A 13,091-nucleotide genomic window follows, 5' to 3' on the forward strand; every position below is an offset into this window, starting at 1 on the left:
TTCGAGAGTTATCGTGCATTCGTTTAGTCGTTTTTAGTGTTTTTGCCCACTATCTCTGGAAGTGTGGATTTGCCCCATTTATATCAAAAGTATATCAGGTTACAAGAACTACTTTCTCAAAAAATCCAAAACAATTATTGAAAAGAAGTTTAAATTCTAAACTGAATTTATTCGAATTTTTTTAATTTTGTTGGGGAGGTTCCCGAATTGTTTCGAACTTGATCTTGAGCTCCGAACATGATTCAAGCTTGAAAGAATTGTTACGATGTACAAAGTTTGGAACAAATCGTGTCAACTAACCACAGAGAAGGATAAACGGACAAGGCTGTATCGAATTAAAATTGCCTGAAAGAAATTTGACTTAACATGTAAATTTCTGATTGGTTATGCACCTGTGCCTAGATCAACGATGCACAAAATAATATGTGTGACTGTAGTATTTGTGCCATGAATCGACTCTAGAGTACTGCTTTGTTCATAGCTGGCCTAGATACTCAATTCCTGTTTTAAAAAAATGGAATGGGAATAGGGAACTCTTCAATTTTCTCAGAACAAAAATCCAGACTTTGCTTTCAACGTTAATAGCAATGTAGCTGATAGACTACATCTACCATCAACTACATTGGTTTGTGTTTTCGCCTAAAAGTATGCTCTACACAATAATCTGGCCAAATAAAATATCTTCCAAGTACATAAATTATTTCACAGTAAATAAATAAAATTACATTTGTATTAAAATTAATATTTCAATGTTTTTATTTTTAACAAAAAAATAATTACATTTTGTTCTTTTTTATATTTTTTTCTAATATTTTTTATCTAAATAATTATACTTAAAATTAAAAAAATCAAGGATCCAAAAAAAAAGAAAAAATTAACTAAGCCTATTCACAAGAGAGGTACAAGTCTTCATGGCTAAGGAATCACCTAATCACCACAATGAGGTGCAAATGGTGTTGTTGTATTTTTTGGCGGATTATTGTGCACTATGGGCGGAATTTTAACCCAGCTAAAGGGCATATTTTACAATTCTATATTTGTTTTTAAAATTCATTAAAAATAACAAAATTTCATCTAATTATTTTTTTTTTTTTAATTTTATAATTAATTTAAACTGTAATCCATAACAAATTTTCATACAAATATAACAACAATATAATATTACGTATATATTTAGATATATAGTCAAAAATTAGGTAAAAATTAATAAATAGGTACCAGACCCATAGGTGTGTGTCTGGTTTGGGGGTTTTTTGGTTTAAAAAATCAAATTCTTGTTTGTTTTTGCCAGAAAACGAGGAAAATATTTCCTCTGTTTTTCATAGCATATTTTGTAGGGGCACATTTCTAAGGAAATCTACATGGGGAGGGGGGACTGCTGCTTAAGCATACATCTTCTCTATAACATCAGCGTATTGCTTGTTAACAACATTACGTTTCACCTTCAAGGTGGGTCCCAATTCTCCGGTTGGAATGGAGAAGTCATGTGGCAAGATGGTGAATTTCTGTACCTTTTGGGCATTGGAAATGGAATGTTTGTTGGCGCGCTTAATGGCATCTTCAATGGCCTTGTAAACCTTGGGGCATGGACCGGCATTTAAGATGTCCGACAAGGTCTTGTGAGTGACACCCAACGATTTCATCCACATCAAAGATTCGTGGGTCAATTCATCCATGGGGGCACCCGTGTCTTTGTCCATTTCGGTCTGCACAATAAACACAATTAGTTTTAACATTTATTTATTTTTTATAATTTTAATTAAAACTCACCTTAATTGTCACCAACACAGTCAAATATTTACGTTGTTCACCAACCAAGAAGGCATTGGACAAACCATCACATTCCTTCTTAATCAAATTTTCAATATGTACTGGAGGAATATTTTCACCACCGGCTGTAATGATAATTTCCTTGGAACGACCAGTAATGTAGACATAACCCTTGTCATCAACATAACCAACATCACCAGAGTGCAACCAGCATTCATCATCCAAAGCTTCTTCGGTTTTTTCCTTGTTGTTAATGTAGCCCATGAAGACGTGACGACCACGAATGCAAATCTAGAAGGAAAATAAAAATTTAACGTTTTAAAACACTCACATTTTCAGAATTTAATGAAAAATATTTTGTGTTGGATAAATGTGACATTATTAATAGTGGTCCTTCGGGTCTTCTCTGAGGAATTCTCATTCTCTTCTATAGAAAGAACATCTATATGGTTATTTACGAGAAAACCCTAGGGTATGATATTGTAAGACTTTGTGTTGTCCTGAATTTCCGGTCTTCTTTGAGGATACTTTCCGATCCTCTTTAAATGGTCTACTGCTCTCTATGAGAATATCATATGATATTTTATGAGACGACATTTTTGCCTTCTATGAGAAGACTTTATAGTCTTCTATGAAAATATATTTTGTAATCTATGAGAGGAACTCCCAGTTTTCTTCGAGAAGACCTTCCGGTTATATTTGCGAAGAACTTCCGGTCAAATTTGAGAAGACTTTCAGGTATTATTCTTCTTGTATTTTATTAAGACTATCTTGTCTTTTATGAGAAGACTATCTGCACTTTTCTGAGCTGAGCTCCTAGACTTTTATGAGAAGACCACATTGTATTCTATGAATTCTCATCTTGTATGAGAAGACCTTTTGCACTTCTATTAAAATACAATTTTATCTACTTTAAGAAAGCCTTTTGGTCTGCTTTGGGACGACCTTCTAGATTTCTATAAGAAGAACTTCTGATTTTTTATGAGACAACCATCTAATATTCTATACGAAGACCAAATGTTAACTGTTATTATACTAGAAGACCTGCTGGTCTTTAATTAAAAAGTTTTCTATGGAAATATATTCTACTTGGATCCTCTGGTCTGGACTTCAAGATCAAATTGGGATGTCCTATGAGGAGAACGTCGGGTCTTCTGTAAGAAGACTAACTTGAGGACTTCAATGAGAAGGTCTTCTAACATAAAACTTTCTGGTCCTGCATGGGAGACCTCTTGATGTTTCATGAGAAGACCTCTGTTCTCTTATGAAAAGAACTCCTGGGTTTATCAGTAAACCTTCAAGTCTTCAATGATAAGATCATCTAGTCTTCTTTTAGGAGAAGACCTTCCGGTCTTCTACGAGACGACCTCTATGAGAAGAACTTCTGTTCTTCTATGAGTAGACCTTCTGGCGTTCTGAGAAGATATGACCTTCTGGACTTCATTGAGATCTTCTGGCCTCCTAATAGAAGATTTCCTAGAAGTCCTCCTGGTCTCCCATCAAAAGACCTTTCAGTTTTCTATAAGAAGTCCTTCTGGTCTTCTTGGGGAATACCTTCTGATAATTTTTTAAGATTTTGCGAACTTCGATGAGAAGACGTTTAGGGCTTCGTTAAGAAGTCTTTCTGGTCTTCTATGAGAAGACCGTCTAGTTTTCCACGAGAAGACCTTTGTCTGGTATTCGTTGAGACGATCTTCTGTCTGGAGTTCTTTTAGAGTATCATCAGGTCTTCTATAGAAGAGATTGTCTATAAGTACTTCTGGTCTTCTTTAAGACCACACGACTTTCGATGAGAAAACTTTCAGGTCTTCTTTTAGAAGACTTTCCGGTTTTCTGGGGGAAGTCATTCAGGGTTTCTATGGGAATACCTTATTCTATAAGAATACCATCTGGCCTTTTGTAAGGAGACCAACTTGTGAGGGACCTTCTTGTATTCAATGAATAGACGGTCCTGTTCTTCTATAAGAAGACATTCGGCTCTTCTATGAGAAGACCTTCCGCTCTTCAATGAGAAACCCTTCTGCTCTTCTATGAGAAGACCTTCTGGATTTCTATGAGAAGACCTGCCGCTCCTCAATGAGTCTGCTCTTCTATGAGAAGACCTTCTGGATTTCTATGAGAAGACCTTCCGCTCTTCAATGAGAAACCCTTCTGCTCTTCTATGAGAAGACCTTCTGGATTTCTATGAGAAGACCTGCTCTTCCATGAGAAGACATTTTGCTGTGCTATGAGAAGACCTTTTGCTCTTTTATGAGAAAACCTTCTGCTCTTCTATGAGAGGACCTTCTGTTCTTATAGGAGAAGACCTTTTGCTGTTCTATGAGAATACCTTCTGCTCTTCTATGAGAAGACCATTTGCTTTGCTATGAGAAGACCTTCTATGAGAGAACCTTCTGTTCTTCTATGAGAAGACATTCGACTCTTCTACGAGAAGACCTTCCGCCCTTCAATGAGTCTGCTCTTCTATGAGAAGACCTTCTGGATTTCTATGAGAAGACCTGCTCTTCCATGAGAAGACATTTTGCTGTGCTATGAGAAGACCTTTTGCTCTATTATGAGAAGACCTTCTGCTCTTATATGAGAAGACCTTTTGCTGTTCTATGAGAAGACATTCGACTCTTCTATGAGAAGACCTTCCGCTCTTCAATGAGAAACCCTTCTGCTCTTCTATGAGAAGACCTTGTGGATATCTATGAGAAGACCTGCTCTTCCATGAGAAGACATTTTGCTGTTCTATGAGAAGTCTTTTTGCTCTTCTATGAGAGGAGCTTCTGCTCTTATATGAGAAGCCTTTCTGCTCTTCTGTGAGATCACCTTCTGCTCTTCTATGAGAAGACCTTTCGTTGTTCTATGAGAAGACCGTTTGCTCTTCTGCGAGAAGACATTTTGATCTTCTTTGAGAAGACCTTTTTCTCTTTTATGAGAAGACATTCTGCTCTTCAATGAGAAGAACTTTTGCTCTTCTATGAGAAGACATATTGGTCTTTTTTGAGACAACCTTCTTTTTTTAGAAGACACTCTGGTATACGATGAGAACACACTCTGGTCTTCTAAGAGAATACTTTTTGGACTTTGAAAAGTCCGTCGATCCTCTGTTAGAAGAAGACCTTATATGAGAAGACCTAATGGTGTTTTATGAGACGATCTTCTCGTCTCCTATGAGAAAAACTTTCGGTAGATAGACCTTCGTGTCTTTAAAGCAGCGTCGCCCAAGAATTTCCATCAATGTTTTAGTATGTGTGTATGTATGAGTGAAGAAAACAACAACCACATAACGTTTAATGTTTGTTTTCATTCACTTACACAGTAAGTGAGTCTCTGCTTTAAAGAGAAGACCTGTTGGACTTCTATGAGAAAACCTTCTGGCTTTCTGTGAGACAACCTTCGGTTCTTCTTTCACAAGACCTTCTGGCCTTTTATAAGGAGACTTTTCGTGTCTTCTAAGAAAAAAATTTATGGGTTTCTTTCCGACGACCTTCGTTTCTTCCGTGAGAAGACCATAGGTATTCTGCTCTCATTCTCTCTTCTAAGAGAAGTACTTCCGCTCTTCTTTGAGAAGAACTTCTGGGTTTGTATGCGTTGAGCTCGTTTTTTCTATGCAAAGACCTTCCGGTCGCCTCTGAGAAGACCTTTATGCCTTCTATACAAAAGTTTGATGTGAGACGGCCTTCGCTTCCTCTTTCACTAGACCTTCTGGGCTTTCATAAGTAATCCTTCGTGTCTTTTGTGAGAAATACGTTTGGTCTGCTTCGAAAAGACTTTCGTTTCTTCTACGGAAAGAACTTTTGAGTAGACATTCGTGTCGTCCATGTGAATAAGGCCTTCGTGTACTCTGTGTAAGGATTTTAGGTTTGCTTTCGTAAGTGATTCATGTCTTCTATGGGAAAACATCAGTTTTTTTTTTTTTTTGGAGACGACCTTTTTTTCTTCTATAAGAAGAATTTCGAAGAAGAATTTTACCAGAGTTTTGGATGCTTCCTCTGATTTCAGAACCGAAGTCGTAACGAAAGGTGTATTTCGGAAAAAATCCTTGGGAAACTTATTTCCGACATTTCGCTCTCACTGAATGCGGAACTAAATCTGAACGAAGTTGGTTACAAAATCACTTACGAAAATCAAATAGAAGTCGGAACGATTTTTGGAATGACTTTTCGAAGTTCTTTAGACGTGTCGGACATCTGACATTTGCAATTCGTGTAAAGACAATCTTCACCTCGTCCATAGACTTCCTTTCAGCTCCTTTATAGACCGGCTTTCTGTTCATCGTTAAAACCCCATGGTTCAATTCGTTTATACTCATCATCTCATCTAGAAAGACTCCCTTTCCGTTTTAGCTCGTCTATAAATATTCTCTGCTTTAGCTCATCTACAAACACTCCATGCTTCAGGTCGTCTAGAAAAAATCCCAGCCTCAGCTAGTCTATAAAGTTTCCATCTTCAACTGGTCCATAAAGACTGCCTTAATTCAATAAGGACTCCCTCCAGCTAATCTATAAAACCCATTCAGTTCGTCTTTAAAACTCCCAATTCGCCTATAAAAATTACCAACATCTTGTCGATAAAGACTCACTACAGCTCGGCTATAAGCACTCACTTCAACTCGTTTATAAAGACTTTCTTCAGCTCGTCTATAAAGACTCACTTCAAATCGTCTATAAAGACTCGCCAGCACGTCTATAAAGACTCGCTTCAGCACGTCTATAAAGACTTGCTTCAGCTCGTCAATAAAGACTCGCATCAGCTCGTCAATAAAGACACGCTTCAGTTCGCCAATAAAGACTCCTTTCAGCTAGTCTATAAAGACTCCTTTCAACTCGTCTATAAAAACTATTCCATCTCGTCTATAAAGACTCACTTCAGCTCGTCTATAAGACTCCCTTCAGCTCGTCTATAAAGGCTACCTACAGATCGTCTATGAGGACTGCCTACAGGTCCTCTATAAAGACTCCCTACAGCTCGTCTAAATATTTCCCCAACACCTCTTCTATATAGACTCCCTACAGGTCATCTATAAAGGCTCCACACGGCTCATCTATAAAAACTCCCTTCAGGTCGTCTATAAAGACTCCCCGCTTCCGCTCGCATATACAGCCTTCCTGCTTCAACTCGTCTACATACTTTTCTTTATGTATGCGTCTCATTAGGACCGCTCCTATTCTATTAAAACCCCTCTACTTAAATTTCTTATTTTCATTTATTTTACTCACCTCACCATGACCATTATCATCCTTGTTAATGATCTTAGTTTCACAACCACCCAAAGTCTTACCAATGGAGGTCAATTGTGTGGTATCGGGCAAGCAGAGGGAATGGCAACCGGCTGTCTCAGACATACCGAAGGCGTCCAAAATTTTCATATCCAAAGAAAGGAAATATTTCTTGGTTTCGGGGGACATGGGAGCAGCAGCACTGACCAATGTAACGACGCGATCCAAACCCAAAGCTTGTTTAACCTTGGACATGACCAACGACTTGGCAATTTTGTAACGGAAACCACCGCTCTTGCTGGAATGAGAAAAGCAATACAGAAATTAGTTAAGAAATTGAAATGTAGTAGGAAAACAAGATAAAGGGAACCCAAATCTGGACCCTTGGGAACAATGGGAACATATTCTTTTAAGGGGAACAGTTATGAAAAGTTAATCAGTATGAATTGGAGAAACGTTAAAGTATGTCCTTAGATAGCTCCATGTTGATTGTCAGGGTTTGACAATTTGCTGAAGACATTTATTAAGATGGCATATACCACCCTTCCCAAAGACCTGTCCTTATAAGGCATTCAAATCTTTTTGTCTATCCTACCATACAATTTGTTTAATCTCCCATGGGAGCATTAAGCAAATCACCTGTTAAAATGTATGCATGTGTGTGTAATATTCAATTTATCCCAGTTGCACCTTTAACAGCAACAACACCAATTGTCTTTAGGCATAACCCTGAAGTATAAAACAACAATAGCAACCACTACGGACATACTTTGTTGTGTTTTGAAACTCCTCTGGAATTTTAATAGGGCGTGTGGAGAACATCAGAATTCCTTTAAACCTCTCCCACACAACAACAACATACATACATAGATAGTTTATGGAAATAGTTCTAGTCGGAACCTTAAGCAAAGAGCAGAAATGCAAAATTTTTTCATGTTTTTAGCAAAAGCTTGGAAAGTTGGAAATCCGCATAGCACCGCAGTACCACACAAGTGACAGAAACTTCTTTCCCATCTTCATGCGATGCGATGCTGCAGCAAATAGTTAGTTGCAGTTAGTCTAGCTACCGACTCTAAACGAAGTTCGTGACATTTAAACAAACTGCAAATGACACGTGGTCGCTTTGGTAGCTAGGTAGAAGGAAGGCCAGTTACGCTTTTATGAGAGAAGAGAGGAAGGAAGAGTTTTGAGTTTTTCTGACTGTGGTTTTCTCGGTTAGCAGTTCAATGAAGATATTTGTACATCCTTCATGTTGGAGCAAGCCGAATAACCATCATCATCATTTGCATATGGCAGCTGATGTTCATGTTGCGGTTTATATTGCTCTTTTTGTTGCTTTTCCCTGCTAGGAAAATTTTTGTTAGCCACAACGTTAAAAGGTTATAGCGAAGATATTATCTCCGAATACATACACTCATATAAAATTGATGTTGGAGTTTTTGATATTTTGATAAATATTTGAGGTTATGGTATGAAAGATAGATTTTATAGAAAATTGAGTGACACAGAGAATGGCATCTTAAGGAGAATTTATTGAGGAAAGCAAAAATGTATTGAATTAAAACGTGGATTTTTTAAAGAATATTTTTCCCAGCAACTATCACCGGCATAAACGTGGATTTTTTTATACCCTCAGCATGTATGCTAACGAGGGTATATACACTTTCATACGGGCAAAACGTGCCTCATCGAAATAATGGTTTTAGACCCCAAGTATGTTTCGACGAAATGTGTTTCAGACAATTTGGAGTCGATTGAGCAATGTCCGTCCGTCTGTCTGTCTGGCTGGCTCGAGCGCACTATAACTCTCGAACGGATAAACCGATTCGGTTTAAATTTTGGCTTTGGTAATATTTTACCCAAACTTAGTTTAAGTTCGAAGATGGGCTATATCGGTCCACTCCTTCCGGTACCTCCCCCACAAAAGTTCGAAAATGTTCGGAAAATTTGTTCACACGATAACTCTTGAAGGGAGTAACCGAATTAGTCCATACTTTGCCCATCGTGAAATGTGTACCAGGCTTAGATAAGATTTCAATATGGACTTCATCGGTCCACCCCCTTGGGTACCTCCTACACAAAATTTCGGAAAAGTTCAGTTTAGGGCAATCTCTCGAATCGCTTTGATTTTTGTTTTAGCAACATGTATTCACTGCCCTTCATATGACGCTACAAGTTTTATCAGGGGCAAGTCCATACTTCCTGAGAAAATAGCCTGAAAGTTGCAAAAAAACCCGTATGACACCGTGTGAGGTGGTTGGAGCGCAAGATAACTCTCGAACGGATCTGCCGATTGGGTCCAAAATTTGGCCTTAGTAATACTTTTTCCAAACATAGTTTAAGTTCGAAGATAAGCCATATCGGTCCACTCCTTCAGGTACCTCTCCCACAAAAGTTCAAAAATGTTCGGAAAAATTGTTCGTACGTTAACTCTTGAAGGGAGTAGCTGAATTGGTCCATACTTTTCACATCCTAATATATTTAACAGATATAGATCAGGTTCAAATATGGACTATATTTGTCCACTCCATCCCGTACCTCCCACACAAAATATCGGATAAGTTCACTTTAAGGCCTTCTATCGAATCACTTCGATTTTTGTTAAAGCAACTTGTATTAACTGCCTCAATTACGATGGTAAAAGTTTTTCAGGGGCAAGTCCACACTTCATGAACAAACAGCCCGAAGGGTGTAAAAACCCCCTATGGCACCATATGTAGTGGCTGGAGATCCACTTCCATAATGGTCAATGTCGATCCATCCCTTTAAGTATCTACTCCCCAAAACTTTTGCTCTTTAATCCTAATCATCATTTTTGTCGGTTTATACGCCGACAATTTTTAAAACCCCCAATATACACAGGCTGAGGGTATATATCTGTCGGCCAAGCCGACTGATACTTTTTTACTTGTTCAAATCCAACACCTTCCCATCCCCCCATCATTTCTTATTTGTCCTACTACTCACCCCTGACTCTCCATATAATGTCTCAATGTAACACCCTTGGCCCAGCTGGCCAACATTTTCTTCATACTGCCACTGGATGATGAAACGGCAACCATACGTTCTTGGAATTTCTCATAGACACGTGGTACACCCATAAATCTTGTTGGACGAGCATCTTGCAATGATTTGACCAAAGTACCTTTCAAGGCATCCTTATCGGCAAAATAGACGCAACCGGCAATCGAACACATGGTATAGATGTCAACAGTTTGGGCAGCCACATGCGACAATGGCAAATAGGAGACCAAAACTTCTGAGCCAACGACAACACGTTCCAATGATTTGGTGATGGCACGGCAATCATAGGTGATATTATCATGGCTAAGCATGACACCCTTTGGCATACCAACAGTACCAGACTAGAAGGAGAAAACGAAGAGAGAAAGTGAATTGAAGGAATAAATCACACAAATGGATGCCCTCGTCAATGAGTGACTTGTTAGGAGGCCATTGGCAAAAACTTACAGTGTAAACCAAGCAGCAGCATTGATTGATGGCAATATTTTCCAAACGTTTCTTCAAGGCATCATCCATATCAGAAACATTCATAGATTCAATTTCAGACCACTGCAATTGGAAAGACGAAGAAGAAGAAGGAGGAGAAAAACGAAAATTGAAACTCATTGAAAGTTCATTTGAAGTTTGACCAAAAAATCAACCACTTACCCGGTAATAGCCATCTTCCTTTTTCATGAATGGTGCATAAGGCTCCTGGATTTGAATGGCTGCCTTTAAGTTGGGCAATTTATCTTTGATGGCATGGATTTTTTCCATTTGTTTGGCATCATCGACCACAACAATTTGGGCATGAGAATCCTCAAGGACATGCATACAGGCTTCGGGCGAATTGGTGGTATAAATGCCAGCAATGACACCACCAGCATGAATGGCACCCATGGCCGAGTACATCCATTCAGCACAATTGAAAGCCAAAACACCAACGGCATTATGAGGTTCCAAGCCCAACTTCATGAAAGCTTTGGCAACTTGATGGACTTTTTGTTCATATTGTCTGTCAAAGCAAGAAGGATGGAGAAATGGTAGAGAATTAATAAATAACGCAATAAAAATAATGTATTGATTTTAATATCACTTACTTATAGGTAACGGTTGTGTATTCCTTTTTGGCATTCTTTGATCTCAAAGCAGGATAATCGGGATAATTGTTAACGGTACGTTTCAATAGACCGGGAATAGAAATGGGCTCTTCAGCACCCAAACCATCCTTGGCAATACGCAATTTAACAGCCTGGGTCACATCTGTGGTCTTGAAGACATCACTCTTTACGAGGCGATTGGGACCGGGACGATTGTAGAGAGCTTCAATGGTCATTTTGTATGTGTTTGTGTGTTAGTAGTTGTGGTTAAGAGGAGCTGCAAGGAGAGAAAAATAAATTTTATTAGAAAAGAAACTACATGTTGGCGGGAGTACTGAGTACTGTTCCATTGTTGAAATTTTTTAAAGAATTTATATCCGTTGGCCATACAAATATAATGTGACTAAAAATAAGTCAGTTCTAAACTTTAGTGAAGAGCAGATTCTAATGGTGGTAGTCTGCACTAATTTAGTGTTGACAATTTGCCTTGTGACGAATTTGTAATTATCCATAAATCGCTGTCCTTTGCTGCAAATATTCGAGCTCCCCTTTAGCATACCTCTTGAATGCACCGCTAAAACGTCGTTGTAACTAGGATGACTAAGGTTAAAGTAGGAATTTGGAAGCCAGTCTGACAGTTCCATTTGTACATTGAGTAACGACCTCTATTGGACAAAAAGTAAACGTTAGTGCAGAGCAGATTCTAATGGTGGTAGTCTGCACTAATTTAGTGTTGACAATTTGCCTTGGGACAAACTTTTAATTATCCATAGATCTCTGTCCTACGCTGCAAATATTCGAGCTCCCTTTTAGTCTACCTCTTGAATGCACCGATAAAACGTCGTTGTAGCTAAGATGACTAAGGTTAAAGTAGGAATTTAGAAGCTAGTCTGACAGTGAGTAACGACCTCTATAGGACAAAAAGTAAACGTTCAAAGATATATAATACAATAAGATGGGACATTTCCATTGCTAGTATATATCGGCAGATGGCGCTGGTGGTCTAACATAATGTGATGTTACAATATGGTGACATGAATTATGTTATATTTAGCATAGTTCACATTGGTGTACGCTTTTGTTTCTGTTAATTGTTTGTTATACATAAACGCCCTCTATGCTTAATATTAAAATTAACTCGATTGTGCATGATGTCCAATCTTTACCATTGTATGTCTTTGAAACGTTAGTGCTGAGCAGATTCTAATGGTGGTAGTCTGCACTAATTTAGTGCGGACCATCTGCCTTGTATCGGCATTTTAATAATACATTGCTGTACTTTGCAGTGAATATCCGAGCTCCAAGAGAATATTTCCCCTTGAGCCTTCCTCTTGAATGCACCGATAAAACATCGTTGCAGCCAAAAAGACTAGACTAAGTTGGGAATATTAAAATGATTCTCCGGCCTTTATTTTAATTAACCAAGTAGGCATTTTTATAACTAAATTTTCTGTTTATTCAACATTATAAACAAGTAAGAAAGGCGTTAAGTTCGGCGAGGCCCCCCGAAGCCAAAAATCAGGGGTACCGTTCTATTGGGGTCTTATCAAAACGTGGACCTACAAATTTGTAGCCACAAAAAAGACAAAATGCCAAGTTTCAGCAATTTCGGTAAGACAGTGAGGCGAAAACCTTCAAAATACCGAAATTCAGACCTATGCAGGCAAATCTCTGCGAAAAAGTTGTGTAGCCCCAAAGAAGACAAATTTCTGGCGGGAAAGTTTTTACCCTCAAAGACGACAAAATATGTATCTAATTTCAGATATTGGGTGACGTAGGGGATGGAAGATACCAAGGAACGGTCCTGACCGACTTTAACATGGCAAAGCCCAGGATTTATCTTGGTCCCTCTTTCATCTCAAGTGGACACTGACCTCCCCATGGTGTCACCTGGGGAACTGCCGTTAACACCCGTTAAAGGTAGTGAGCTAAAATGTTTCGCGCGTTCACCCATAAGAACGTTAAAAACTTGGGTTTGGGCGTCGGGTTAGTAACCCTCCCCTAGAAAAAA

The 13,091-nt window shown here is 38.5% G+C and overlaps 1 protein-coding gene across 1 annotated transcript in view; it reads right to left on the minus strand.

Annotated features, from left to right (window-relative positions):
* Positions 1–732: 732 nt before the first annotated feature.
* bgm (acyl-CoA synthetase bubblegum family member 1) overlaps positions 733–13,091 on the minus strand; it is a 55,688-nt gene continuing 43,329 nt past the window's right edge. The window contains exons 2-8 of the mRNA XM_073967501.1: positions 11,081–11,357; positions 10,650–10,995; positions 10,449–10,550; positions 9,945–10,342; positions 6,978–7,275; positions 1,771–2,061; positions 733–1,706 (exon numbers count right to left, since the gene is read on the minus strand). Of these exons, the coding sequence (XP_073823602.1) occupies positions 1,383–1,706; positions 1,771–2,061; positions 6,978–7,275; positions 9,945–10,342; positions 10,449–10,550; positions 10,650–10,995; positions 11,081–11,316 (1,995 nt within the window). The 5' untranslated portion in view covers positions 11,317–11,357 and the 3' untranslated portion in view covers positions 733–1,382. The remainder of the gene's footprint in view (positions 1,707–1,770; positions 2,062–6,977; positions 7,276–9,944; positions 10,343–10,448; positions 10,551–10,649; positions 10,996–11,080; positions 11,358–13,091) is intronic.

The sequence above is a fragment of the Musca autumnalis genome, unplaced genomic scaffold, assembly GCF_047663935.1.
Source record: "Musca autumnalis isolate F117 unplaced genomic scaffold, ASM4766393v1 scaffold_2, whole genome shotgun sequence".
Lineage (NCBI taxonomy): Eukaryota > Metazoa > Arthropoda > Insecta > Diptera > Muscidae > Musca > Musca autumnalis.